The 26,423-nt window shown below is 52.2% G+C and overlaps 9 protein-coding genes across 9 annotated transcripts; 5 read left to right on the top strand and 4 right to left on the bottom strand.

The window, feature by feature from the left end:
* Positions 1 to 101: 101 nt before the first annotated feature.
* On the bottom strand, positions 102 to 1,898 carry VTN49DRAFT_2057 (uncharacterized protein; the record flags this gene model as incomplete). Its single annotated transcript, XM_069409740.1, has 3 exons — positions 102 to 1,048; positions 1,102 to 1,737; positions 1,799 to 1,898. The coding sequence occupies 3 exons, from the start codon at positions 1,896 to 1,898 to the stop codon at positions 102 to 104; spliced, it is 1,683 nt and encodes a 560-aa protein (XP_069269814.1).
* Positions 1,899 to 3,459: 1,561 nt separating this feature from the next.
* VTN49DRAFT_2056 (DNA replication licensing factor MCM7) lies at positions 3,460 to 6,044 on the bottom strand (the record flags this gene model as incomplete). The annotated part of the gene is made up of 4 exons (XM_069409739.1): positions 3,460 to 3,540; positions 3,596 to 5,513; positions 5,563 to 5,693; positions 5,757 to 6,044. The coding sequence occupies 4 exons, from the start codon at positions 6,042 to 6,044 to the stop codon at positions 3,460 to 3,462; spliced, it is 2,418 nt and encodes an 805-aa protein (XP_069269813.1).
* A 373-nt stretch (positions 6,045 to 6,417) lies between these two features.
* Positions 6,418 to 10,192, top strand: VTN49DRAFT_2055 (uncharacterized protein; the record flags this gene model as incomplete). Its single annotated transcript, XM_069409738.1, has 4 exons — positions 6,418 to 6,531; positions 6,590 to 6,817; positions 6,867 to 6,945; positions 6,999 to 10,192. 4 exons carry the CDS (start codon positions 6,418 to 6,420, stop codon positions 10,190 to 10,192), a joined length of 3,615 nt encoding a protein of 1,204 aa, XP_069269812.1.
* Positions 10,193 to 10,305: 113 nt separating this feature from the next.
* Positions 10,306 to 10,849, bottom strand: VTN49DRAFT_2054 (uncharacterized protein; the record flags this gene model as incomplete). The annotated part of the gene is made up of 2 exons (XM_069409737.1): positions 10,306 to 10,647; positions 10,718 to 10,849. The coding sequence occupies 2 exons, from the start codon at positions 10,847 to 10,849 to the stop codon at positions 10,306 to 10,308; spliced, it is 474 nt and encodes a 157-aa protein (XP_069269811.1).
* Positions 10,850 to 12,116: 1,267 nt separating this feature from the next.
* On the bottom strand, positions 12,117 to 12,399 carry VTN49DRAFT_2053 (uncharacterized protein; the record flags this gene model as incomplete). The annotated part of the gene is made up of 2 exons (XM_069409736.1): positions 12,117 to 12,233; positions 12,304 to 12,399. The coding sequence occupies 2 exons, from the start codon at positions 12,397 to 12,399 to the stop codon at positions 12,117 to 12,119; spliced, it is 213 nt and encodes a 70-aa protein (XP_069269810.1).
* Positions 12,400 to 15,040: 2,641 nt separating this feature from the next.
* On the top strand, positions 15,041 to 16,985 carry VTN49DRAFT_2052 (uncharacterized protein; the record flags this gene model as incomplete). Its single annotated transcript, XM_069409735.1, has 4 exons — positions 15,041 to 15,287; positions 15,350 to 15,986; positions 16,049 to 16,499; positions 16,563 to 16,985. The coding sequence occupies 4 exons, from the start codon at positions 15,041 to 15,043 to the stop codon at positions 16,983 to 16,985; spliced, it is 1,758 nt and encodes a 585-aa protein (XP_069269809.1).
* Positions 16,986 to 18,590: 1,605 nt separating this feature from the next.
* Positions 18,591 to 19,463, top strand: VTN49DRAFT_2051 (uncharacterized protein; the record flags this gene model as incomplete). Its single annotated transcript, XM_069409734.1, has 1 exon — positions 18,591 to 19,463. One exon carries the CDS (start codon positions 18,591 to 18,593, stop codon positions 19,461 to 19,463), a length of 873 nt encoding a protein of 290 aa, XP_069269808.1.
* A 3,488-nt stretch (positions 19,464 to 22,951) lies between these two features.
* Positions 22,952 to 24,087, top strand: VTN49DRAFT_2050 (uncharacterized protein; the record flags this gene model as incomplete). Its single annotated transcript, XM_069409733.1, has 3 exons — positions 22,952 to 23,176; positions 23,261 to 23,572; positions 23,851 to 24,087. 3 exons carry the CDS (start codon positions 22,952 to 22,954, stop codon positions 24,085 to 24,087), a joined length of 774 nt encoding a protein of 257 aa, XP_069269807.1.
* Positions 24,088 to 25,071: 984 nt separating this feature from the next.
* Positions 25,072 to 25,323, top strand: VTN49DRAFT_2049 (uncharacterized protein; the record flags this gene model as incomplete). The annotated part of the gene is made up of 1 exon (XM_069409731.1): positions 25,072 to 25,323. One exon carries the CDS (start codon positions 25,072 to 25,074, stop codon positions 25,321 to 25,323), a length of 252 nt encoding a protein of 83 aa, XP_069269806.1.
* Positions 25,324 to 26,423: the final 1,100 nt, after the last annotated feature.

The raw sequence follows: 26,423 nt of genomic DNA, 5'->3' as shown, positions 1-26,423 counted from the left end.
AATTCGTTAATGCACAGGAAGATCGTTCTAATGCAAGACTTTCATAGATCGCCAACGGCTATGAAACACTAATTACAGGTCGTAATCTAGAGAATGTATGTTCATAGCTTCGCCCTAGCTTGCTCCTTCTTCGCCTCCTCCTTGAGTAACCTTCGCAGGATCTTACCACTGGGACTCTTCGGGACGGCGTCGATAAATCGCACACCCCCGCGCAGCCGCTTATGCTGTGCGACTCGACTGCTCAGCCAGTTGATGATTGACTCAGCCTCTTCCTCGGCGCTACGGCCAGAGGCTTTGCTCTTGGCACTCCGCACAACGTATGCGCGCGGTACTTCGCTGCCATGCTCCTGGCTGTACACGCCAATCACGGCTACATCATCGACTGCGTCGTTGTCGAGTAGAAGGCCCTCCAGCTCAGCCGGGGCCACCTGGAACCCCTTGTACTTGATCAGCTCCTTAACGCGGTCCGTGATGTAGAAATTCCCCTCCTTGTCCTGATAGCCAACGTCTCCCGTCCGGAACCAGCCGTCCGGGGACAAACATTCGGCCGTCGCGCGCGGATTGCGGTGATAACCCAAGAAGACGTTCGGCCCACGAACATACAACTCTCCAATCTCACCGACGTTGACCTCCTTTGGCTCCGAACCATCGTCGCCCGTAGTCATGTATTTGGCCTCCATGTTGGGGAGTAGTTTGCCCACGGAACCCAGGTATTTGTTCCACTCTGGCCACATCTGAGTATGGGTTGTAGGACTGGTCTCGCTGAGCCCGTAACCCTGTTTGATGCCGCATTTGATACGTGCTGAAGCGGCTTCGACAATCTCTCGTGTCAACGGCGCGGCACCAGAATTCATCATTCGCAGGCTCGACAGATCGTATTTGTCAACGACCGGATGCTTGGCCAGGAGCAGCACGACGGGTGGCGCGATGTACGAGAAAGTGATCTTATAGTTCTGCACGTGTGCGCAGAACTTTTCAATATCGAATTTGGACATCACCACCGTTGTATAACCTCGTCGAACAGTGCTGTGGACAATGCAAGTCAAACCTATAACAGGTCAGCGTCAACCGAATGGCTCCAAGCAGAATCTCCGAGCATACCATAAATGTGATAGAAGGGCAAGAATGCCAGGATGCGATCACCAGGCCGTCCATCCTTCTCACCCCAATGCATATTCATACTCTCGATATAGCCGTTCTGCATGGTGTTCGCAATAACGTTTCGATGGGAGAGCATGACCCCTTTAGGCAGGCCGGTTGTCCCAGACGAATAGACCAGATGAACAACATCCTTGGCCGGGTCAATCCGAGCTTTTCGGTAACGCGAAGTACCGGCCATGTTCCGGATAAATGTGAAATGCCTAAACTTCCGCTCGGGATCTCTTTGATCGCCCATCAAAATAATGCGATCCTCAGGCAACCCAGCCTTTTGGGCCGCGGCGCGGGCGACAGGGAGAAGCGGAAATTGAGTGACTAGGGCTTTCGCTCCCGAGTCCCGAAGTTGAAAGGCCAGCTCGTCCGCAGTGTAGGTTGGGTTGGCCGGAGACGTAACACCGCCAGTCCAGGCGACTCCGTACATGATTGGCGGAGTGTCGATGCAGTTGGGCGAAAAGATCACAAAGACATCACCTTTCTTCCAGTCCCAGGTAGCGCGAATCCCTTCAGCAAAGGTCAGGGCGGTGGATCGGACTTGGCCAAAGGTATAGCTGCGTTGTGTATCGGCATCGATGAAAATTACTGTCGAGTATTAGCGCCGATGCTTGTTCTCTGGGATGATGGCGCCATGGAAGATCCAAACCCTTATCATCTGGCCATGGCTGGTCCTTGCGCGCAAACATAAACGTCCAAAGATCGACATTGGGGATCTCAACATCCGGGAATATTGACTTGGTCGGCATTTTTGTTACAGAATTGCCCTAACGAAGGTGTCGACTCAAGAATTGCTCATAAAGCAGACTGTACGTGAAGAACTAGTAATATCAAATCCGAGGCGGTAGCAGGAAGTGAACTGGCATGCTTTTATATGCCTCGGCACTCAATGGTGATTGATTACGGGTATTGCTTCTAAAGGCAAGATACGAGTAATACAAACAGGGGTCTCCAGCTGGGGAACCGCTAATATCCGAGCTTAGCTTGGGTTGCCGGCAGCGGGCACCAATCAGAGCGTGCAGATAAGCCCATGGCTCGGTGGGAGATCTTATCATCACGTGATTATATAGTCACGTGAGGCTTTTCTTGCCCCAGAATCGGCAGATTTGTGCCGGCCACACCAAAAAACTTTCCCGCTGATGCTTTCCGAGTTTCTCAAACGTGCGCGCCTTCAAGGTCGCAGAACCTTGGTCGAGAGCACATTATCAGAGAATTGCAGTCGCGATACCGGTCCGGTTTGCCGGCGGTCAGCAGGAAGGAGGGCTCCGGGACAGCAAGCGCCACCGGCCAATCAGGTTCCGTTTCTGCCCCGGAAAGAAGCCTTATATATCGTTCTAATGTCCCCTCCTCTGCCTTCGGGCATTTGGTCAATTTGAAACGATACAGAGAAGATTAGCATGGCCCCTGCACTAAGGATGACACGCTCAATCAAAGAGAAGCTACCAGTTTTTTTTCCTTCAGTTACCAAGCCATTTTGGAGGTGTTGAGCGTTTGGGGTGTTCGTAGTCGGGGGTTCGAATCGAGTACGAAAAAAGATCCTTTTTTTTATGGGCTTGGCCCCGGACCGAGGTTGACTTGCGGCCACGAATGAACCAAATAGTATGGGTTCACAATCAAGAGTCCGTAGCCTACTCCGTACTTGACCTATTTGGATGGCAGCGATGAGAGTTATGCGGAGGTGTGAGAAAATATATACTATGTGCTTCGTAAGGTACCATTCGTGCCAGTAAGTGTGCGTTTGCTGTGATGCTTTATTGATGCTTTATAGAACCTTTTTACTACGGCTCTCACCTGTTCCAGTGGCAGCACCGCTTGCATGATAGGATTGCACTGGAACATCGTCCCCTAATGAGAGAGAGAAGACAATCCATGGGAAGGCTACCACGTCTTTGGTGACCTCCCCTGCGACGCGGACGAAGAAGCCGACCTAATTGTGGACGTGAAACCAATACAGACACCATCCCAGTATGTAGCTCTAAGATAATGGCGAAATCTCGCCACGGAAAGTCGGGTACGGTTGCTTATAGTCTGACCTTCTGCTAACAGTTTCCTTAAGTTGCAGATCGATTTTCTCGCCGATGTTTTCCTAACCAGCTTGCAGAATCGCAAGTGGATCGCGTACAACGCTCAAGCAGTACTCGGTTATTGTACGAAATACATAATATCTCCTGTCAGGCATGCTGTTGGTCTAATAGTAGGTGCAAAACGGGATTGATTGACGAAAGAGACACATTACTCCTGACCCAAAACGCCCAAACGCCACGATTAATCAAGTCTAGCGATACAGATGTCGTAATAAATGGGAAACGTCTACATCGCCATCTCGTCCTGATCCACATCATCTGCCTCAATCATCATCAGTCGCGTGCCATTACCAGTAACTTGCCACACCTGTTTGCTTAAGTCAGTCATGGATCGTGACGATAGCGACGCGCAAGTAACTCACGTTCAACTCGGTGTACTCCTCAATGGTCTGTGCCAGTTGATCCTCTGTGAAGCCCTTGGCCAGCACCCGCTCGCGAATCTTGCGGATGCTGAGCTCGCCCTCATGGCCGTCACCAGCCGCAGCAGCGCCACTCTCCCACATTCCACGGATCAAGTTGTAGATCTTGCTAACCGGTGACTGGTCGCTGGCGCCCTGGCCATCGTTCGACAGCGAGGCTTTGCTGACCTCGATCAGTCGCAGCGCCTCATCGACATCCTCGGTGGCAACTTCGTTGCTGAAGCGAAGACGCGCCAGCGCCTGGGAAAGTCGGATGATGCCGAGCAGCGTACGCGGGCTGATATGTGAGAACTGTCTCTTACTGCCCTCATCACGCTTCTGCTGCTTGCGCATGTGCACGTAGGCACCAACCATGTAATCTGAAACGCTCCGGGGCACCACCGGACGGTAGGAGCGGGCTTTGGCAACGTATTGACGAACTTCGTCTGGGCTGAACACTACCGCTGTGTCGCCCGTATCGGGATGTTTGTTGTGCATGTGCACGTACGCTACGTGTTGTGCAAGTTCCTCGTCTGCATCCCGCGAGGGAGTATCCAGCATCAGGAAGAGTACATCAAATCGAGACAAAAGGGCCGCAGGTAGGTTGATGTTCTCGACTGGTGATACGCGGGGGTTGTAACGGCCATACAGAGGATTGGCCGCTGCCAGGATTGACGTTCGAGCATTCAGCGTCGTGGTGATCCCAGCCTTGGAAATTGAGATGGTTTGTTGTTCCATAACTTCATGAATAGCAGTTCGATCCGCGTCGTCCATCTTGTCGAACTCATCAATGCAGCAAATTCCATTATCAGCCAGCACTAGGGCACCCCCTTCCAGCACCATCTCATCTGTAACAGGATCGCGCATGACCGCCGCCGTCAAACCGACGCCACTGCTGCCGCGACCGGTCGTGTAGACGCCACGAGGCGCAACCTTGCTGATATATCGCAGCAGTTGTGACTTTGCCACACCAGGATCACCCATCAGACAGATGTTGATCTCACCGCGGATGTGCATGCCGTCGCCCATGTCCTTGTTGACACCGCCGATCAACAAAAGCAGCAGAGCCTTCTTTACGTCAAGATGGCCGTAGATCTCCGGCGCAATAGACCTCGCCAGGTACTCATACATATGACCAGAATTCCGGTATTGCTCAATCCGGCGTAGCATTCGAGTATCCAAAATCATGCTGTCGTAGGCCTTCTTGTGCTTCGTGATGTATTGGGCTTCAAGGTAGGTGTCGGTCAGCAAACCTGCTCGAATTGCGCGGAAACCGGTGTACGGAGTGGGCAGGAAAATGCCCGCAATGTCCACAATATCGCCAGGGTTCAACTGCCTTGTCAAAGCTCCAGTGCAGTGAACAGTCAAAGTTCTGGGAATATGACCAACGGGCACCTGGTCGGCCATTTCCTGAATCTTGACCTCTTGAAAGGGGATGAACTTGGAGGCTCTGGTTGACAGGAACAGCTGCCCCTTGGAGTTGTTCTTGGTGCACTCCTCCGACGGGCACTCCGTCATGGGAAGGAATTGCTTTGTCGTGATGGGCTGGAACACTTCGCTGCCGCATCGGTCGCAGGTGTAGGCGTTGATCTTGACCACTGGTTTGACGTCCGAAACACGCGTCACAATGCCTCGAACAGTAATCAGCTTCCCAAGATGTTCACCGCGAACATGACGGACCGCAAGTGCCTTCGAGCTACGATCGCTGCTGGATCCAGACGGCGTCAACGGCTTGAAGTTGAGTGTATATCTTCTGGTGAGTTCTGGTGGGAAGATCGCCGGAGTCTGTCCAGCATCCAATCCAGCCTCTGCGGCCATTTGGATGGTCTCATTGCGTTTCTCTCGTTGCGACATGATCACGTCCAAAACGTCATCTTTGAAGCTGGGACAGCATTAGCAACAGTAACTTTGCACACCGGTAAAGAACATACTTGATTTCCTTGGTTGACGGAGGCATCACCTCATCAACAGCATCCGAAAAAACATCGATATAGCGCTTGGTATTACCCTGGACGGACTCTACCAGCTTCAGGTCAACGTCATCGGGAAGAGATCGCTCAAACTACCATGCAAAATGACTCAGTCAAACTGGCCACATCGAATAAGCCTCCTACTTCCGACTCACCGAATCCAGATCGTCCAGCTCGATCAAAATGTGGTTACGCTCTCGATTTGCGACCTCTTGCAGAATCTGCATGTACTTATTCTTCGGCTCTCGTTTGCGTCGCCCACTCTGCGCACCATCTTCCGCATCGTCCATAAGGTCATACCCATCGCCCAGATCGTCGCCATCGATATGCAGGTCTTCAATGGCTTCGGATGAGTCGAAGGACTTGAAGTGCTTGAGGAAGTCCTTGAAGGCTTCGAGTTGTCGGCGGTAGTCCACCGGCGCAGGGTACTGGAGGAGCGACATGGTGCCGCGTGCTGTGCTGCTGCTGTTGAATTGCGAGCAGAGATCGAGAGCTCAAGGCGCGCTCTTCACAGGGCGTCAATAAGATGCTGCAAAGTGACAGCAAAACTGGAGCGCGCAGACGCGTCACGACGCGTGCGCGCGCGCGTAGCATTCCCAGATTGGAAAAAAAACACTATACCGGTTATGGACTAGTTTAAAATCACGTGCTGCGGAGAGGATCAACCCTCGGCCCGAGTTTGCGCGTGTGTAGGCGGAGAATGCGGGCAGTCATATGGGCCGTGCGGAGAGAATTAAAGAAGTTCCTTTCCTCTTCGCCTGGGCTTTGAACAGCGGGATTGGTGCTGCATGCTGCTGTTTCTGAAGCCTGCCCAGGATGGCGCCCAGCAAAAAGCCGTCCACTACCGCCGAGGTGGCGTTTGTGCCGCTCAAAACATGCTTGGTCAATCTACCAGCCTCGGTTGTGTCCCTGCTGGTGAATGCCAATGCTGTAAGCAACACCAAGCGCGTGACATGGTCTGGCTCCTTGTAGCTGACATTGCCTACAGGCTGCGCAGAATGTTATCGTCGAGTTACAATATAAATCCTCTACGTCCCAGTCTTCGGCGCCACAATCCGCCTATCTGGGATGGACGGGCATGCCTAGCAAGCGCAAGCTCGCACCAGTAGTCGGCCGAGACGGTATCAATAGCAGCTCGTCGCGGGAACAGGAGGCGTCTATAGTCGAGATAGATAGCACTTTTGGCCGGGTGCTCGGGTTGACAGAGGGGCAAAAGGTAATCCACAGCACCACGGAACTTTCTGCTTTGTCTCTAACCCGCTCAGGTTGGCATGTTTCTGCACCTCGACCCTCCGGTTGCGCATACAATCAACATCGAGCCATTGACTTCGGCAGATTGGGAGAGTAGGTCTATTCTATTTCAAGGTACACTGACCAGAAGCTTACGCGATCATAAGTCATTGAACTCCACGCGTCATTTCTAGAGCTAAATCTGCTCCATCAAATCCGAGCGCTGCCGAATCCGGGATTTACAAGCACGAATGCGAGTTCTCCCAGCTCCATTCATCCACTGACGTTGCATCTGTCGCCGACCTCCACCGCAAATATCCTGGTAACCTCCCTCACGCCATCGCCGCCTTCTACATCTCCCTTTGCCAAGATTGCGCCAGATGCAGAGGTTATAGTGGCGCCAAAGGTCCGGCCAAAGTCCGGAAAAGAGGGCCGGAGTACCGCAAGTACCGGTCGCAGGAGCTCCACTGGAAGAAGCACGAGCAGCACTGTGCGGCCAAAAAGCAGCCGCTCGGAAGAGCGGTCAGCGGTGTATCTTCGGGGCGCCGACCGCCAGTTTCTTGATGAGTGGTTCGACGAAGGTGTTCCCGAACATGAGAATGACGGACTCAGAGTTTGGATAGACCGGGATGTATTGGCGACGAAGGAGCTTCGGGGACACGAGTATGTTGCTGTGACAGTGCTTCAGCCGGCTGGGCTGCAGGCTCCGGTCGATCCCCAGCAACAGCTGCAACAAAAAGAGCAAGAATCCAGCGAAGCTCGGCGACCGGCAAACAAAGTTGTTGCGAGAGTACTGCCATGGGAGGATTCACCCGACACCCGGCATGTCGCATTGTCGTCTCGCCTGTGTGAGGCTCTCAGAGTGTCCGGCATGGTTGGTGGCATTGTTCAGGTTGAGGCCGCGCCCGCCCAACTTGGACGATCGGCTGTCAAAACGCTCAAGCTCTACCCATTCGCGTCCGAGGCGTCCAAGAAGAAAGATGGACTGAAGTTTGGTGGCGACACTGCAGCATCGCGAGGTGCATTGGCTGAGAGACTGAAGCTAGTGTATGGTGATACCGGGTCCGACGGGTCTCTCCTATCGGGCCCTCTTACGGATGGAATGCTTCTGCCACCTGTGGACCACCAATTGTCAAATGTTTCATTCGAAGGAGGTATCCTTCGATTTGATCCACCCATAAAGAGCTCAGAGTCCACACTACCTCTCGCATGGATTCTAGGGTCTGACCACAGGCTCAACGTTGACATACAAGCGGAGATCCCGAGGCCTCCGGACCCAACGCCAGTCTCCGATGAGCAGGTCCCAGCGACTCCTCCAGAGATGGTCGGCATAGACTCGTTGATTGAGCAAAGTCTAACGCACCTCACCCGGTCGTCCTCGATACTCATAACGGGCGGCTTGGGCGCCGGAAAAACGACCCTTTGCCACCTTTTGGGAAGTCGACTACGGGATGAATACCTGTATAATGTTACCTACTTTTCATGTCGAAAACTGGTGACGGACGAGACCCGGGTGTCGACCATCAAGGAGACTCTCCACCGGCTTTTCATGTCGGCCTCTTGGTGTGCGCGTCTTGGGGGCCGATCAGTCGTTATTCTGGATGATCTCGACAAGCTCTGCCCAGTCGAGACGGAACTGCAAGTCGGCGGTGAGAACGGCCGTAGCCGTCAAATCAGCGAGATTGTGGCGTCTGTTGTGCGAGAAAACTGCACGATGATGTCCCCAGTGGTGCTGCTCGCCACGGCGCAGTCGAAGGACTCTCTGAATAACATTATCATTGGCTGTCATGTTGTTCGGGATATCTTGAGTTTGAAGGCGCCGGACAAGGAAGCCCGGCGGAAGGTGTTGGAACAATTGACAAGGCAGGATCGAGTAGACGCCAAACGGCTGAATGGCCATGTCAAATCCCAAAGCAACTCGACCTCAGGATCCTGGCTGGATCCATCTAACCCTGCCAGCCGGCCCAGCTCATCGGGCGCGGAGGGATTTGTGCTCTCTCCAGACGTAGACTTCTTGGATATCGCTGGAAAGACGGATGGATACATGCCAGGGGATCTCGTCCTTTTGGTGGCACGTGCGCGGAACGAAGCCTTGATCCGGGCGGTGCAAGAACCCAGTTCGGAATCAACAAAGATTACGCTGCGACGTGACGATTTCGAGCGCGCTCTGAACGGATTCACCCCCGCGTCGCTGCGCAACGTGACGCTGACATCCTCTTCTACGACATTTGCATCCATCGGCGGCCTGCGGAGCACACGGCAAACGTTGCTAGAGACGCTACAGTATCCCACCAAATATGCCCCTATCTTCGCACAATGTCCTCTCCGTCTCCGGTCCGGACTGCTCTTGTACGGGTATCCTGGCTGCGGGAAGACGCTGCTGGCAAGCGCCGTGGCTGGGGAGTGCGGGCTGAACTTTATCAGTGTCAAGGGGCCTGAAATCCTCAACAAGTATATTGGTGCCAGTGAAAAGAGTGTGCGGGATCTATTTGAACGCGCCGAGGCAGCAAAGCCGTGCATTCTCTTCTTTGACGAATTCGACAGTATCGCACCAAAACGAGGCCACGACTCGACGGGAGTCACCGACCGGGTGGTCAACCAACTGCTGACGCAGATGGACGGCGCCGAAGGTCTTTCGGGAGTGTACGTGCTGGCGGCTACGTCGCGACCGGACCTGATCGATCCGGCGTTGCTCCGACCCGGGCGGCTCGACAAATCGCTGCTCTGCGACATGCCGTCGCACGAGGACCGCGTGGACATTATCCGCGCAGTGAGTAAGAAGCTGCACCTCAGTCCGGAGGTGTGGTCCCGAGTGGATGAGATCGCAGATCGTACGGAAGGGTATTCAGGCGCGGACTTGCAGGCTGTGGTCTACAATGCGCACCTGGAGGCGATTCACGATTTGCTGGGGGATCACCACGCGCCGACGCGTCAGTCGGAGAAGAAAATGCCGAATGGAGTCAACAAGGCCGAGGAATCCACTAGTCGATTCCATCAGTTCCTGTACTCAGAGGATAGCCCGAACGCCGCCAGTAAGTTGATGCCGCCGGCAGTTGTGGCGGCCAAGTTGGAGGCACTCAAGCAAGCCCGTCGTCGGCAGCGACATCTTGAGCACGGTTCGACAGAGCCGGACCTGCACCAGCAAGACGGCAGCAAAGACGACAGCTCTTCTGGTCGCGAAGAGGTGATCATCGAGTGGAAGCACATTGAGCGGTCGCTGGAGAATACGCGTTGCTCGTTGAGCCCGCGCGAACGTGCGCGACTGGAAGCGATCTATCGGGAATTTGTTCAGGGCCGCGACGGAGAGATGCCGACTGGTGAAGGAGCCAGAGAGATTGGAGGACGAACAAGCTTAATGTAGAATAATAGTCATGTAATTTCACTTACATGCTACCTACCTGTGTACATACCTTCAACAAAAAAAAAAAAAAGACGTCGAAAACATATGTACAATTTCAGCTATCAGGTAGATCGCTAATAATGCGGCCAAATTCCCCTCGAACCAATCTCACCAATATGGCCATCCAGATCCTCGAAATAGACACTCTTGCCGCCCCGATCCCACTTCATCCGGGCGGTGACTTTGACGCCAATCGACTGCAGATAAGCATCCCATTTATCCACGTCTTCCGGAGTTGAGACGGCGAAGCAGAAATGCTGTCTTAACTTGGTCCGCTCATTTCCCGCCACATTTTCTTCCCCTTCCGGTCCATGACCAGGGATCACTCCATTCGGTGAAACGACGTCCTGGGTGCACGCGCCGCGCTGGAAGAGGAGGAGGGTGGTATTGCCCAGGGAGAAGCCGCAGCCTCGGGCCTGTTCAATTAGTACCAACTGTTTTTATTGTCTTCATAAAGTAACTTAGTTTAAAAAAATGGTTTTTTACTGATTCGAAGAAAGGCGTTTGATTCAGGGCCTTTTGGTAAAAGGCGGTGGCGGCCTCGAGGTCGTTGACGTAGAGAATGGTCTCGAGGATGTGGGAGATGGCTGGAGGAGGAGGAGGGGTTGACGTCGTCATGGTGTAGCTTCTGATCAGAGTGGTAGTAGCAGAGGGCCTAATGATCAAAGGAGGGTAATGATGTATTGACTTTGGCTGGAAGAAGCAATGGCGCAGGGGTAATCGCATCATTTCGATTGTCCATCAGTCATGCATAACCTTCATAAACCTTCCTGACCTACGAGTCCTAAGTACGAGTAATCTACTATTTCGTTGGTGAGGGCCGATGTCCGGAGCACTGTCCTCCAGGATACGAGAACAAGGGTCGTGTTGGTGACGTAATAAGGAATCTAAAATGGCTGAGTCAGAAAACTTTGAGACAGTTGCATGTGATTCGACCCTTCGAGTCATAATATCGACCCATGCGGGATCAATCAAGCGGGTTAACGGTCTGCTAAACCAGATATGGTATACAGAGTTCTCCAGTTGAGATCATGATTGGCTGTGGGAGGTGTCAGATCAAGGAGTAAAAGCTCCACGCGATCCGGCACTATCCGAGACAAGCCGTGATCCATCAAGATGAACCAAAGACACGGCATAACTACTTCTCCGGGGGAAAATTTGGAGAGGGCTAAACGCAGGAGAATCATGCGCGACAGGAATTATGTACATATGCTGCCAATCATGTGAGAAGGAGGGCTCCCCAGGGGAAGATGTCTGTACGTGTACTTTGTACCTCCCGTATGTCGGAAACGTAAAGTTTCAAGTCCAGGCAGAAGATTCGATTAGTCTTGTAAATACGAATACGGAGTACGGCATATACGATAGACACGCCGGAAATCCTCCATACAGAAGACGATCAGCTTTCCAACATAGCGCCGATCCCAACGACTCATCATTCCTGAGTGATCGACTGTTATGCTACTCAGACAAGCACTCGTACCGATGCAGGAAAATACGACAGCCGTCGGGGCGAGTACATACGGTAGATTATATTGTCGGACTGCTGTCCTCCGGCCATGGTGATATCTTATGGGAACCGTTAAGCCTATCAGCTATGAGGATCGCGGTATTAACAAGGCTGCCCGAAATCCGACCAGGACCGTCGGGCATAGAATTCATAACCATGCTCGCGGAGTCTCTGAGAGAAAAGGAAGCAGATAGTATTATTTGCTAGAGACGAAAATCTCTCATTCATGAATCTTGAAGTATACTACTATGCTACCTACTCCTACTACTTTGCCATCATGTACCTTGGCCACGGTCTAATTCATCAATCCACTCCGCTCTTCGACAATGTTGACGGATTATGCGCGACCCGATGTCCGTGCTGATCTTGAAAGATTACCTAGCTCCCTTTCAGCAGCGTCAACGCAAGACCGGCTCTGCGTTTCGGAAATACCTTTGGCGGATTTGCAACTCCTTCTTCCTGGGCACCCTTTTCGTCCATCACAATGCGGTCGACCTGAAACCACGCCGAGCCGATGTTAGAAAAGAAAAAGCATAATTCTATGCATCAAAGTTCATGATAGTACCTCGCCCTTGTGCTCGCCACCTCGGTAGCGGGTGCGCACAAAGTCACCCTCGTTGATGGGCTCGCCTTGTTTGTCTAGGACTCGTTCAACGGACATTTTGTGTTCCTTGATACTTTCTGATGATTTGTTGACACTGACAGTGCATTCTAGGGATATTTAGTTTGAATTATGTGGCCCCTAAGACGTCTGACATCATGATGATGCTCTGAATACAAACAACTGCACACCCCATGTTTCTGTGCACACACGGAAAGCTCCATTCGATCCCGACTTCCCGACAGACCATTCGAGAGCCATGAATCCAGACTAGATATCAATGATTTGATTCATTTCCTGGTTGGCATCCCAAGATGTGGAAAGAACACAGTCATGTGACTGTTGTACCCTAAAGGATAAGAGAGTTCAGACTGCACGGGCCATCTCGTATCTGGAAGGAGTAAGATGAGCCTATCCAGCACATTTTTTTTTTTTTGGGATCCTCAAGAATCCTCGATCGAGATCATTTCGGCCGTTTTGAGTTTGGATACGGTCGACCTGCAGTCGTGAGCCGACGTAGCAGCGATGGCCAGCCATGGGCGTTGAAATTAACTCGAGATTGAACTTAACTCGAGATGTTTAATGAAGAACTAATCAACTTGTGACCTTGATCATGCCATTCTCCGCGATGCTGAATAAGCAAGTGTACCGAAGAGAGTTGATGAGAAACGCAGGTACTCCATGACGAATCAAGAACGGCCCAAGTAATAACGTCTCCGATCGTGCGCGGTATTTCGAAACCGCGTGGCATGGTCTGAGCTGACGAACTCAATGGACAGATTCGAACACGCGATCCACCAATTTCCTTTCTCGGAACCATGCATAGCTTCTCCTGGAGCTCAAGATAGTAATACGAACTTCACTGCGAAAGAAAGCAAAAATTTTGAGTTTATGCTCGCTGATCGTGTTGACCTGCATGTCAGGGCGATCTCGGCGCGGCATCTACATATTCCAGAAAACCATGCGGTGTCATTGCAACGGTGCATTGAGAATTAGTACCGAAGCTTAGGAAGTCTTCATTTCTTCAGGAATGGGGGACTGTTGACGGCTAGCTGGAGACCTAAACGGAGTATATCGGAACCACGGTGAGAACAATTTGGTCTAGAGGCGGGGTTGAGAGCAGGCGATGCAGGCGGCCAGCGTGTGGAGGTGATAAACGATGAAAATAGCTAAGCCTAGTAGCGTTGGCTGCTCGACAAATAACGGTTCGGCGAGCCGAATACAAGACATAATTTGTGCCGAATTGCGGCAGATCGACACGCAACCAACGTTTCTCGACTGAGGGTCCTTTCCTATAGGGCATATGTTGCTCCGTACGTCATGTCATTTGCTCTAATACTCCTCCGTTCGCCTCCTTAGTAAAAACGAAACATCGTGGGATTAGCAGTAAGGATCATCATCCGGTTCATGCTGCAGGGATACTCCGTATATTGCCTTCGAAATCAGTCAACCTCATCTAGCTGCGAAAAAGTCCTCTGGGGTAAAGTAATACCGGAGATGGGGTACTCCGTACGTTGCAAATTTTATCACCCATGGGGTCTCCGGCCGCACTAGACCTGACACGACTGTCAAATCTGGGGACTCCTTGGCCATTTCTCCAATGAAAAATTTCGCGCTTCTTAGCTAGAGGTACCCCGTTCAAGAGGAGCTCCAGAGGGTTGATAATCAACTTGGCTGGGGTCTTCGGGATCGAGCTCTGGCTGGCGTTACATCAGCGCGATAATAGACGCCATCCCATGGCTTGATCGCCAGGGCCAAACAGCATCCGGCCATTCAGATCGAGAGAATCTGACAAGAGTCACTGCACTCCGTTGCTGCCCGAGCGTCTGATCATGATGATAGACTTTGAGGTCTAGTACCCAACCGGTACGCACGGAGTAACCTTGTTCGTTGCGCACTACCAGCTTGACCTCCCTTCTCAAACGCTTCGTAATGAAAGCACAAGCCACAATCAGTTCTTGGAATGCATGCCGGTTCCATGAGATTCTCGAAAGCCACTATACAAATTAGGTGATGATTAGGTCTTGTGTTCCGGGCTCCGTGCTGCAGATGTACCTCGAAAGTTATGACGAATTTCGGATCACCAGCGTTTACAATGCCGATGCCGGCTTTTCACATGATTGGCGGTTTGCTCGCCGGTGCATCTGATTCTGCCTGGGGCTGCGGGGCGGCCGGGAATTGACCTCGAGCGATCGGGTCTGGAGGAGCTGGAGAGCATACGAGGGCTGCGCCCACTAGGCCTGTTTCGGTCAGGGTTTTACTAACTTTCTTCAGTAAGGGTTGGCGAGTACTAAACCGTTCTGGAACCCCTGCTGAAATCTTGGAAACTGGCCCTGCGTGTCAGTCCCTGAAAGTGTAAAATTTATGGCTCACACCGAAAGTCCAGAAGAAGAGATCTAACGCTTTCGGCCCCCCTCCCTGCTGCCCCAAGTTTTGCAGTTCCAAAAGCTGTCCAAGGAGCCAACCATAACGATCACAGAAGCAAACTCTAACCTGCTTACCAAGGAAATTTACCAAGGCATACATACTGATACCATACCTAGTTCCAGGACTCCTCCCCCAGGTGTAGGAGTCGTGAGAGAAATAAAATCAAACCACTTTCCGGGAGACCCCAGAATTTTTTTTTTTCCAAGCTGGTCCTCCCCTCCCGGAAATGCCGCATCTCTAAGAGAAACAATGACCATTGCTGAAATCGCCAGCCATGGCCGGGTCGACGGTCCCATTGACGGAAAAATTCTCGAAGCAGGCTTGTGACAACTGTCGCCGGCGCAAGATCAAATGCAATCGTGCCTACCCGTCATGCGATAAATGCGACCGGCTCCTGCTCTCATGTTCGTATAAAGATGTACTGCAGAGAAAAGGTCCAAAGTTCCGGACCGTGTATCCTAAAGCGCCGCTGCATCCGCTGGCAGCGCGCGTGTCGATGACGACGGGGGAACCCGCTTCCAGTATGGCACCACGAGCGCAATGTGCGTACATTGGAAGTTGTTCTGTTTCTGACTGTCTGCAGATGGCCTGGGACACGAGAGCCAGTTCAACCCTCCGTCGGCTCCGCCCTCCTCGTCGTCGTCGTTTTGCTCACAACCATCTCCCGAGTCCCTCGAGCTGCTCCAGGAGCCGCATCCCTATCAACGGTCTCGTCCGTTTCCCCGACGGCTGTCGTCATTAGTTCTCCTCGCACATGTCCATGTGTATCTCAAGTACCTCTATCCGATCATGCCGGTGATCCGGCCCGATGAGGTGCTTCGAGACAGCGAACAGCCCGAAAAACTCTCCCCTTCACGGTATGCCTTTATGGCGGCACTGTGTGCCGCTACCCATGTACAGCTCCGGCTGGATGGGACCAGTCAAGGGGATGAAGGTAGCTCCAACCTTTCCGGGGAAGATCTCCTGATGGAAGCCGTCGCGGCGAGACGAGAGTGCGACCCGGCAGAGAATGCCAGTATTGAGTCTTTGCTGACCTCGTTCTTCCTGTTCGCGACATACGGAAACCTCGACCGCCAGGACCAAGCATGGTTCTATCTCAGCCAAGCCATCGCAATGGCACACACTCTTGGTCTGCATCGGGAATCGACGTACGCCAGGCTGGACCCGGCAGAAGCGGAGGAGCGGAGAAAAGTGTTTTGGCTGCTCTTTGTTACGGAGAGGTACGCGAGACACTGGGTGCTCCTTTTCTGCGCAAGCTGTGTAGTACTGACCTGGCTCGTAGAGCATATGCCCTGCAGCGGGCCAAGCCGGTGTTACTGCGAAGCTCGATCCGAAAGCCGCAGGTGATGAATCCGGAAGATTCGGTTCTGGACTATGGCTTCCTCAACCTGATCCGGACGTTCGAGAAACTCAAACCGGATCTGTATGATTGGGTGGCGGCGGGCTACGACGAGACAATCGTGGCACCGCCTTCCACCACTGAGATGCAGCAAGAACTGAGTCAACCGATACCTGTCGACGGAGTCACGGAGATCCAGCACGTGGATATCATGGTTACGCAACAATGGCTCCAAGCGATGATGTGGAAGCTGTCGATGATGATCCCCGGCGCGGATCGGAACCGCGTGCAGACCTTGCTGCCGTTCCATCTGCCGGTAATGGTGGGCAAGACGCTGCTGGATTTTCTCGCGTCGGTCTCGCAGGGCGCGATTGACGCTCACGGCATCGGCATGGTAAGGGGAGACCTTTTCGCAGGAGCTGTGACCTTTCCATAGTAACTGCTTCCCTCTCCTCAGGAACAAAAACTGTATGACATGGGCACGGCTATTGCAGACATGACCGAGTCAGCTCGGGAGCGCACCACACTACGCCTGGCCGACACCACGGTCGATCCCAAGGACCTACTCTGGGGCATCCTCAACGTTCTGTCCTGTATCCGAGGGGCACGATCGTATCTCTTCCCATCCCTCCTTCAACGATCGAGCAGCATCTTCAACCTCGAGTCGCCCTCCACTCTCACCAACACCGTTAGCTTTCCTTCACCGAAAGAGCTCCCGTATCATCATAATCGACCTGCCGCCATCACGGGGTCCGAGACCGATGAAGAGTCGAACCAGACCGAAACGAGTCCCAGCATTGCAGAACCGGCGATGCAAATCGAAGAAATCGACGGAGATGCTCATCATCTTCCGCCGCTGGTCAATGCAATGTATGTCTGAAAAACAAAGGGGGCGTTCCGGTCCAACGACAAGAGGACTGGATCCTTGTCTTCGATTCATGCATGCTAGTGTCTATGTATTTGCCATGTCCGTGTACAGTATTTACCTATTTTTTTTACGGCCGGCCCATGATTGATGTACATGTTTTGCTACAGTTACATACAATAATGATACCCTCTGGAACATGTAACGTGGAAAAAAAAAATGAAACGAATGGGATAGTTGTTCCGTGCACTCTTTTGACTTGGATAGAACGTCTTGGAAGCTCGGTGTCCAGCTTATAACCGGGCCGGATTGCCCGGCGACCCGGATGGAAGTTGATCGACAGCAAAATTTTCGAGAAAAAAACCACCGAAGCCCCAAAGGCCAAAAAGCAAGCCGGGAAGTACTTGAAGCCAGCGTTGGTCCGACGACAGCAGGGCACCTAAAAATCAGAACCACAAGAGCATGAACCATTGCTTACTCCATACCTAGTCTCCATACCATGAAAACCAACCCCGACAGGAAAAAAGGAGACTCCATTCTCGCATTACTTATAAGGCCTTTTATTGAGATTCCACACAGCGATGGAGTGATCGACTCGTAAAGCTGGGTCTCTATGAAGATCTTCATTTTCCCACTGGAGTCGGCTGAAAAGGGGAGTGTAGACTGACAATTTGCCACCCGTTACGCTGCCCTGATGCCAAGATTCGCTAAGGTTGCTTACTCATTATCCTCGGCCAATGACGGCCCTTCTTGTAGGACCCCAGAAGGTACGGCGTATCGTAGCTAAACTCAATGCGTGCACACTCCGTAAACATTTAACCGCTGTTGGTTAGCACCTCTGGGCTTACCTGGCTTTGGGTTCCTTGGCGCTTCTTCCCCAGACCTCGTTTCTCAACTTTCTGAACGCTTTCGGACTTTTATAGTTTGGCTTGCAGAAATTTCCGAATTGGCGTGTGTATATTTTGATTCTATGGCTGCGTCCGGATGTCCTGAAGAAGGTGTAGGAAGACTGAACGGCTGGACTTGTTCATTGAAGTACGGCGCAGTAGTGTTACTGCCAGCGGCAGAGAAAGAAAAAACCCGGCTACCCATGCCGAGATCACTCAGATGAGATCTTAGTGCCAGAAATCCACCTACGAATGTCGTCATTTGTGGGCTTCCGAGAGTTGTTCCTAGAGTACACTTTACCGCGAACAGCAGTTCGTCAGGAGTTGGGGCATTCTGTCTGCGAACTCTGCGCTGCAGAGCCTTCCGCATAGGTACAAATGACGACCTCCACATGGCCAGGGCAGCATTGTGATTGGTGACTTGTTTCCAGCCTGCGGAGGGACGGGTTCCTCAACGCGCTCAGAATGCGTACCTTTGGGCGAGGGACCTACGTCTCCGGCGACTGGGCCGAGAGAACTTGACGATCTTCCCCCCTGGCACGAGCTAATCCGGTGACTGACGGGGGGGCCTGTCATCACTAGTTCGCGTCGAGCAATGGCGGATAAAAGGGGAACATGTTCGTGCCCATGGCTAGGATAATCTCGTCACTCGTTGGATGCCAGGCCACCGCGCCTGTCCGTCATTCGTTTCCTGATCCTTAGCCAGTCGTCACTCGTTCTTCATTTTCTCGCCATGCAAATCACTGCTTTGCTCGGTCAGGCCCTCCTGGCCGTCTCGGCCATCGCCGCCCCTGTAGTGGAGGACCTGGGCAAGTCTGGGATCGGGCAACGGCTCAATCCGCGGCATTTGACAAAGCCCAATGTCCTGGTGTCGCTGCTGGACACGGTCGTCCCCGAGAACAGCTCGATCGTCGCGTCACCAGATTCTGCCTCGAACGACAAACACACGGTCTATAGCGACAACTGGGGCGGCGCAGTGCACTTGTCGCCTCCCTCCGGCAGCAAGTTCACCGCGGTCAGCGCGCGGATGACGGTCCCCAAGGCGACCCTGCCCAACGACGGCAGCACCCAGTCGTCCGCCTCGGCGTCCGCATGGGTCGGCATCGACGGCAGCACCTACACCAAAGCCATCCTGCAGACCGGCATCGACCTCACTGTCGATGCCTCCGGCGCCGTCGAGTACACTGCCTGGTATGAGTGGTATCCGGACTACGCGTACGACTGGACCGGCCTTGAAATCCACGCCGGCGACGAGCTGGAAATGTCCGTCGAGGCCACCAGCCCCAACGAAGGCACCGCCGTCATCAACAATCTGTCCACCGGCCAGCGCGTCTCCAAAACCCTGTCCGCGCCGCAGGCGGATGCTACCCTCGCTGGCCAGAATGCAGAGTGGATCGTCGAGAAGTACCTGTACAACGGCCAGCCGGTCCGTCTTGCCAACTTTGGCAGTGTCCACTTCACCGACCTCCGTGCGGAAACCTCTGGGGCTGGAGTTTTGAATGCGGCCGGAGCAGAAATGATCACGCTCACCCAGAACGGTAACGTTGTTGCCCAGGCCAAGAGCCCTAGTCCGACAGAGCTCGACGTTACCTATGTTGGCCCTTAGACGGGGCTGCTCGTGATGAAAGGGTGTCCTTGGTCGAGCAATGTATATAAGTTATCCCGCCTTAGTTTTAATTTTCTTCTCGACCGGGGTCGTTTGCCAGCCGAAACATGGCCATGTGCTCGACTCATTATTCAGTGTATTTTTAGCCACCGAGGACACTCGTTGTACATAGTATCAATTCTTGACTCTTTTGAAACGGTAACGCTCCTTGACAGGGCTCTGCTCTGTCTTGAGAGTCTGTGTTTTCTATGACTCCTTTCGTGGGTTCCGATGAGCCTTGCTTCCTTGTTTCTTCCAGGGACGTCTTCGTTTTTTTTGGGACGAAATTGCGGGTATTTCTCCCAGCATTCGGAAGCGTAATGACCTTTCCTATTGCAGTGCCTGCTTTTCCCAGACTTTTTCACAGGGTCGACACCCTGCTCTGTGCTCGCCTTGTCCGATATCCGAGCAAAATTTACCAGACTGTTTCCGACTGATATCAGCGTTATCTCCAAATCTTTCCTGCTCTGAATAAAGTCCATGACCATAGAGTATGCATCAGGATCCGCCAATTGCGTCAAAAGAATTGCGATGTGTGTTCTGTCGGGGATTGAGCCGGGCGATATCATGTTCAATCGGCTCGCCCGAAGATCTACTTGGTTGACTTAGTCCTGCATCGTGCTAAAGCGGTCGCTAGTTGTCGCCGTCAGTTGAGCATAAAGATTGCAGAATATTCTCAGTTCCGCAGGTCCGTATCGCCCTTCGAGTTCTTCCCATATATCGTGGGATGTCTCAAACCCGGCTTATTGAAACATAGAGGTAAATCTCGGGGGATACGTGATGCAGGATAATACGAACAGCTTTGGCGTCATCTTCGCCCCGTTCTTTGTATGCTTGCTTAGATTGAGCTTGGAGTTCTCGACGTTCCTCAATGTCTCTTTGTTTTGCAGTATTTGTTGGACTTTTTGCGATGAGGCCTTTGGGAATGTCTGCTGAGTCGATGACAGGGGCAGGTCAGGGGGATTCTCCCGATACGATATCCCACAGTTGTAGTCTCTTCAGCCAATTCCTCATAATCGGTTTCCAAATAGCGTAGTCTTCGTACCCTGTTAGCGGCTCCCTCTCCGAAACTGGGTGAATGGAGTGTCCGCCATGATTGAATGCGACGATGATGATAGTAGGGAGTTGAAGTAAGCAGCTCGGATTTATGTTTGGGATCTCAACCGCGGACGCTGTGGATAGTCGTGTGGTAACTAAGTGATTGGAAACGTCGCTCGAGAATTAATAGACTCTCGGGTGCGTAATCTGTCGTTTGGTAGTTGGTAGTCCTTATTTTATGGCTGTTGATTCGAGTAATCTCTTAAATACACTTCTGACCACTTGAGAAGTTAGACACAACGCTGACGTGCGCATGAGATAGTCTAGATCCATACGTCAAATCCATAGACACCGAAGAAAGTAGATTATTCAGACAGACTTTGCTCGATCCGAACAACTCCAAAAAGTCATGCAGCCATTATTTCAATGGACACTTTTAACCTGCAAAGCACCTGGAGATGATGGTTCAAAGTAAGCGACTATGTGAACGCGCTCAAGGTGGCCGCAGATCTATAGATCTCTTATCTGTTACAGACCAATCTGAGTATTCGTCATCGATATGATCTATCATATCTCCATGTTACGATAGTCACCCTGCATTTCTCGCACAGTCACATTGGTGGCAGACTCTGTATTTAATCGCAAGGACTACCTTGGTTTTCTTCAATATCGAGTTCTCTGTTAGACCTAGCCTTGTACAACATTCTGAACTATCTTCCACCTCTGTAGAATAACAATATCTTTATGGGGTATTCGTTTGACCACCACCGCTTAAGCCCATTACAAGCAAAAGATGCTGGAAATCTCACAGCCCTATGGTGGCGAGGCCGAGCTACATTACCCCGCGTTCCAAGCTAACCCTCATCACGTGATACTGTAGGGTTGAAGCAGATAATCAAAGGTTTACTTTCCTGCAATTTTTCCATCTATAATGCAGTAGATAGCTTCAAGTTTGTCGTCCTTACGCAGAATGTGGCGACACTGAAATTCATATTGATCAACTGTTACGGTGTGAAGGAATGCTAAATACTACACAACAGTGGAATCCAGCGACAACAAAGCCAGGGCCGTAAGACAAGTTGAAACATCATCCATCAGGCATCTGAAACGTGACAGCTGCGAGATGGTCAAGTCGAAGGCGGAGGCCAAACATTGTCGTAAACTGAGACGATCTGCGACAGGAAATCACTGGCCTGAAATCTGGCCAGCCAAAAGATGGACACAGGGCTGCACATTCCAAGATTCTGCGGCAGTAGTATCCTTTTGCTATGACTTGCAGCTGCTAGGGCTGCCGATCTTCAGATGTCATTTCGCCCTCTCCGCAAGATGAAACTGCGTCTGTTTTCAAGGGCTCCGTTGAACCGACAACTGTTATGAGAATGGCGTGTCCGCGCCACCACAATGGACCAGTAGGCGGGCCGATGTCTTCCACATTAGATAGTAGATCGACGCCCACTTACCACAAATGACCCTACGACGGAATCTTGAGCGAATGCTTGGGTTACCTTTATCTTCTGATCACCAGTTCCCCGGCCTCTGAACTTGAACATGATTGATTCTACCCATCTTCAATGCGATGTTGAAACGCCAGACATTCGATCCCTGTCGGAGGTGAACATCGCGATTTGCAAAGGCATTACGCATGCCATTTTTCTCCATTCGGCAGGTGGTGAGGTTGTCGGGCCGCCTCGTCCATTATGATGAGATGGTTACGCCTTCCCTCACAATGATTTTCGGATCGACAGAGTCCTTAAGACGGAGGATTTTGTTTTCTATTGTATTGAGTCTGATCTGGTTTGAATGACGTCAGAAGATTAGAACTTCGGAAAATCCCAGGTGACGAGGAGACATGTGGCCGCGGCATGATATTGAAATACGGATCTCGGTTTGATTATTGTGCTGATGGAGCCAAAGGGCAGTAGAGGCCAAGACGACGTACTAGGCCATTTGCACGGTGGATGGATTTGAGGTTGTTCGAGAGGTGGAGGCTATAAAATAAATGATAGTAGGACATAGAGACGAAGAGGAAGATGGTCGGTCCGAGGAAAGAGATTGGAAATCATGGAATCAAATAAACCCACATTTACTTGTACACTCCTGGCAGCGGAGTGCCAACCTCAGGGATCAAACAGCGACTGCCCGTTGAAAATGGAGCAGGTCATATAAGGGTAATCATCGAAGAAGCATGACCTCTTTGTATGGAACCGACGATTCGACGATGAGTGATGCCATGGGCTCTCAACGGAATAAGGAAAAGAGAGTAGGGTACAAAGAGATGAATTACAAGGCCAACAACTCCGACGCCATACCATGTCTCCACTCTCTTCTTTGGTCTGGATACCTCCTGCGAGGTCAGAGCGCACAGCAGGCTGGAGATGGTCAATGGTTTCGCCAGACGTTTCAGGAAAACAATGAATAAGGTTACGTCGATAGACTCGATTCAAGCTGTGTACTCTCGCCCAATGAGCGTGAGTGGTGGTGCCAAAGCCGTCATTACCCAAACCCAGCCGCACAATGTAACGGCGACGACATTGTGCGAATCAACATCGACGACGCTACACAGATTGACGCATGCCGCAGACCGCCATCGATCTCAATTTCGACCTCTCGATTCACGTCGACGACGCCCTGTAAGAGTTTGTGTTCACGAACTATTCGTACCAATGTGAGGGCTTCGAGATCTGCGTCGGCGACGAGCGGGAGCTGTTTGTCATGGCCAGTGGGCATCGCCACCGTACAACCTGTGCACCTGCAAGGGAGCTTCAAGGACCTTGACCGTGTCGAACCCAGAGGTCATTCTCACCGAAGAGAATGTCGAGGGTATCGTCGGTTTTCCAGATAATCGCAAGCAGGTCCCTCTCGCCGTCGCTGGCCGAGTCCACTTCATCGGCTTGCGCGCCGACATTTTGACCGGGGTCGTTGACAACGCGATCAGTGCACAGATGATCAATCTCGCGATGCCGGAGGACGACGAGAAGATCGTTGCATCGGCCTCGGGTCTCAATCATCGGAGCTCGAAATCGTCTACAATGGTCTCTAGATAGTGATCTGGCACGCTTGGCCAGTGTCTCGTACATTCATGGTTCTCTCAACCTACGCTGCTAACACATGTTCAGTCCACAAAGAATGATGATTTCTTATAATAGTTACCAAGGATGTGCATGAATTCATTGTTGTTCAGAAATGTCACTTGACACTTTGTAGATCGACGTCCGCAATCATGTTCTCGAACCGGCCATTCACGACTGTCTTTGACTTCTGGCCGGGCGGAACGGGCGGAAGGGGTGTCTGCATCGGAACTGAATGACAGCTTGGGAACAAGGAATGCTACAGCTACGTCCTGGTCGGTACCCGGACGCTGTCGGGTAGTGTACGCGACAGTAGTAGTGTTTGCTCCTTCCCAAGCTGGCTCTGCTCCAAGACACTATATCCGTTCCTCCCGTTCTGCCCAGCCACTCCCGTGACATTGATGGACGATTCGGATATGAAAGCACAATCGTATCCTGGAAAAGTTGGGTTCTCCTGTCGACACCACGGACGGCCTTAGGGCTGGTTTAGAGTTGGAGCCGGGCTGCCATCGTCCGGTCCGGTTCTGGATCTGCGGTAGAAATCCACCTTGATAGGGTAGCTTGAGTATGATGTACTATTGACGCCGAGATGTGTCTTGCAGCAATTGGCCCGGTATCCGTCAGACCGAGCCGCCATTGAGACCCTCATCGGCCCTGTATAGAGTTGACAGAAGCGGGGAATGCCGGGGCTTCGAAAGCAACCATACCACTAGGAATGAACGGAAGGGAAACATGTTCGGCTCGCCGATCCCCCGTCCAGGCTGCGAGTCAGAACGTAGCTCCGGATGCGTTTCTTCTTTCAGCCTAAAAAGATCGTGTTCTAATCGTCACCGCCAGCCGATGCTTCTTCCTTCGAACCTCAGGGTCAATCATTTCGAATCTACTGCAAGTTGTGCATGGCATCACGGAGCCAATTGCAACATAAAATGGATATCTGATCATATCTCAACATATCTCCACGTGGAACTTGCCGGCTTGACTGGATTATGATTGTTTATTGGACGCTCCCATTCTTCTCGACCATGATCATATCCTGATAAAGTTCAGTTTGACGTTTTATATCGTCCTCATATGAAGTAATCAACCGCAGCGACTTTCACTCAGTCGGCAGTACATGTACCCTGAATGAATGTCACCTGACGATCAGCCCGACTTTGTGGGTGGTAGATTAAATGGGTTTCACCATGTTTCAGTCTCTGGAGAGGAACTATGGCACCGTTACAAATTACCCGCCCGCAATCGTTGACGGTTGAACCTTTGAACCGATTCCGAGATCGCGTGCTCTCATCGGAATCGCGATGAACTCGTGGAGGAAGAAGCCCCGGTGATGGATGTACTTGGCCAGTTGCTGCCACGACTTGTGGCGTCGGCAAAGATGGGTGCTGTTTTGTTATCGGACCAAACTTAGAAGTTGACCAACCCAAACGGGTTAGATCGGCAATGATCACCCAGCTAAACCCAATATGGCAGTAGAGATTACGGAGTACGAGCGGCAGGACCGCCCAGTGCTACAGTTACATGGCGGGCCCAGCCAATTGGGAGCTCGACGCTCCGAATCCCCGACTCGCGGCCAGCGTAAGCGGCTGAGGCCCAGCTCTCGGGGACCTCGATGGCCAAAGGGCTTCACTTCAGGGAGAGTGGTTCGTGCACGGCAAAGCTCCAATCGCGTCTTTGGCGATGGACCGACGCGAGTGCAACCTCTGGGGGAAACCTAAGTGAGACAGTTGGACACTTGACCCCATTGTGCGGAATTCGCGTGGCCGATGAAGATCGATTCCGCGATGGCGAGAGAGGATTGCGCGTTTGATGGTGGAATAGATAATGGATAGACCCAAGTAAATAGTTATGTGGAGAGGGCGATGGACGCAGGAATGTAACTATATGCCAGCAGAGACGCCGTCTCGCTCAGCGCGTTGAACAATCCTTGCAGAGCATCATATTGAGAGCAATGTATGGGAGGCTCATGGGCTGGAGGGAAATGCCACACCCAGATACTACCTGGGTGGAGAGCTGGGTTCGTAACGGTGCCTTTTTGCTGTTTTCGGGGTCCATCACGTAAGCATATCAACCACAGAGAGGACAGAACATGCCGGGATTTCCTAGTTGGAATATGCAACTAAACCCGATTAGGGGTTCAGCATACCAGGAGTGGAATCTCGATTAAGAAGAGGAATTGCTCTGTTGCCGATGGTACCTGACAGTCAGCAGAAGCCAGCCCTAAGGCCAAGGTCGATATGATTGATTGCTGCCATCGAGATGATTGAACCACCGTGACCATACCCGGACGTTGGGGGTGCGATAAGTCGTATTTTTAATTCCCACGTTACGAAGTAGGATTATTATGGTGATGCTACTTAGCGATTCTGGCCTCCTGGACTCGCCTTCCTCGTCTCCCTTCCGCCGTCTCCAATGTCGCGATTCTGGTTGTGAGCAGATCCGCTCCAGAGTCCTGATTGTCATTCCCCAAACTCAACCTCTCTGCTCCACTGCGTCAAGACGCCGCCGATCTGCCGGTCCCAGTGCGACCTTGGCCCAATCGTCCCCAATACCACGAACCTAGGACGGGCCTTTTTTATTTCCCTCTCTCGGCCATTACGGTCCCCCTCTCCGAATTCCTTGCATGCGCGTAATCTCAAAGCAGTTCGAGACAAGGAAGCGAACGCCAGGAGACTTCCACCGTGACAACGAGAGGACCTACATTCCCGTGCCATCCCCTCCCTCCCTCCCCTCCGAGGGTTTCCCTCCAGCGTGCCTCAGCCCCAAGGGTCCGATGCGGCGCCAGCAGTAGCACTGCCTAAACCACCTAGGTCGTTCG

The sequence above is a fragment of the Thermomyces lanuginosus genome, assembly GCF_041956635.1.
Source record: "Thermomyces lanuginosus strain ATCC 200065 unplaced genomic scaffold VTN49scaffold_24, whole genome shotgun sequence".
Lineage (NCBI taxonomy): Eukaryota > Fungi > Ascomycota > Eurotiomycetes > Eurotiales > Trichocomaceae > Thermomyces > Thermomyces lanuginosus.
The sequence above is the reverse complement of the archived record's forward strand: the minus strand, read 5'-3'. Positions and strand labels throughout refer to the sequence as shown.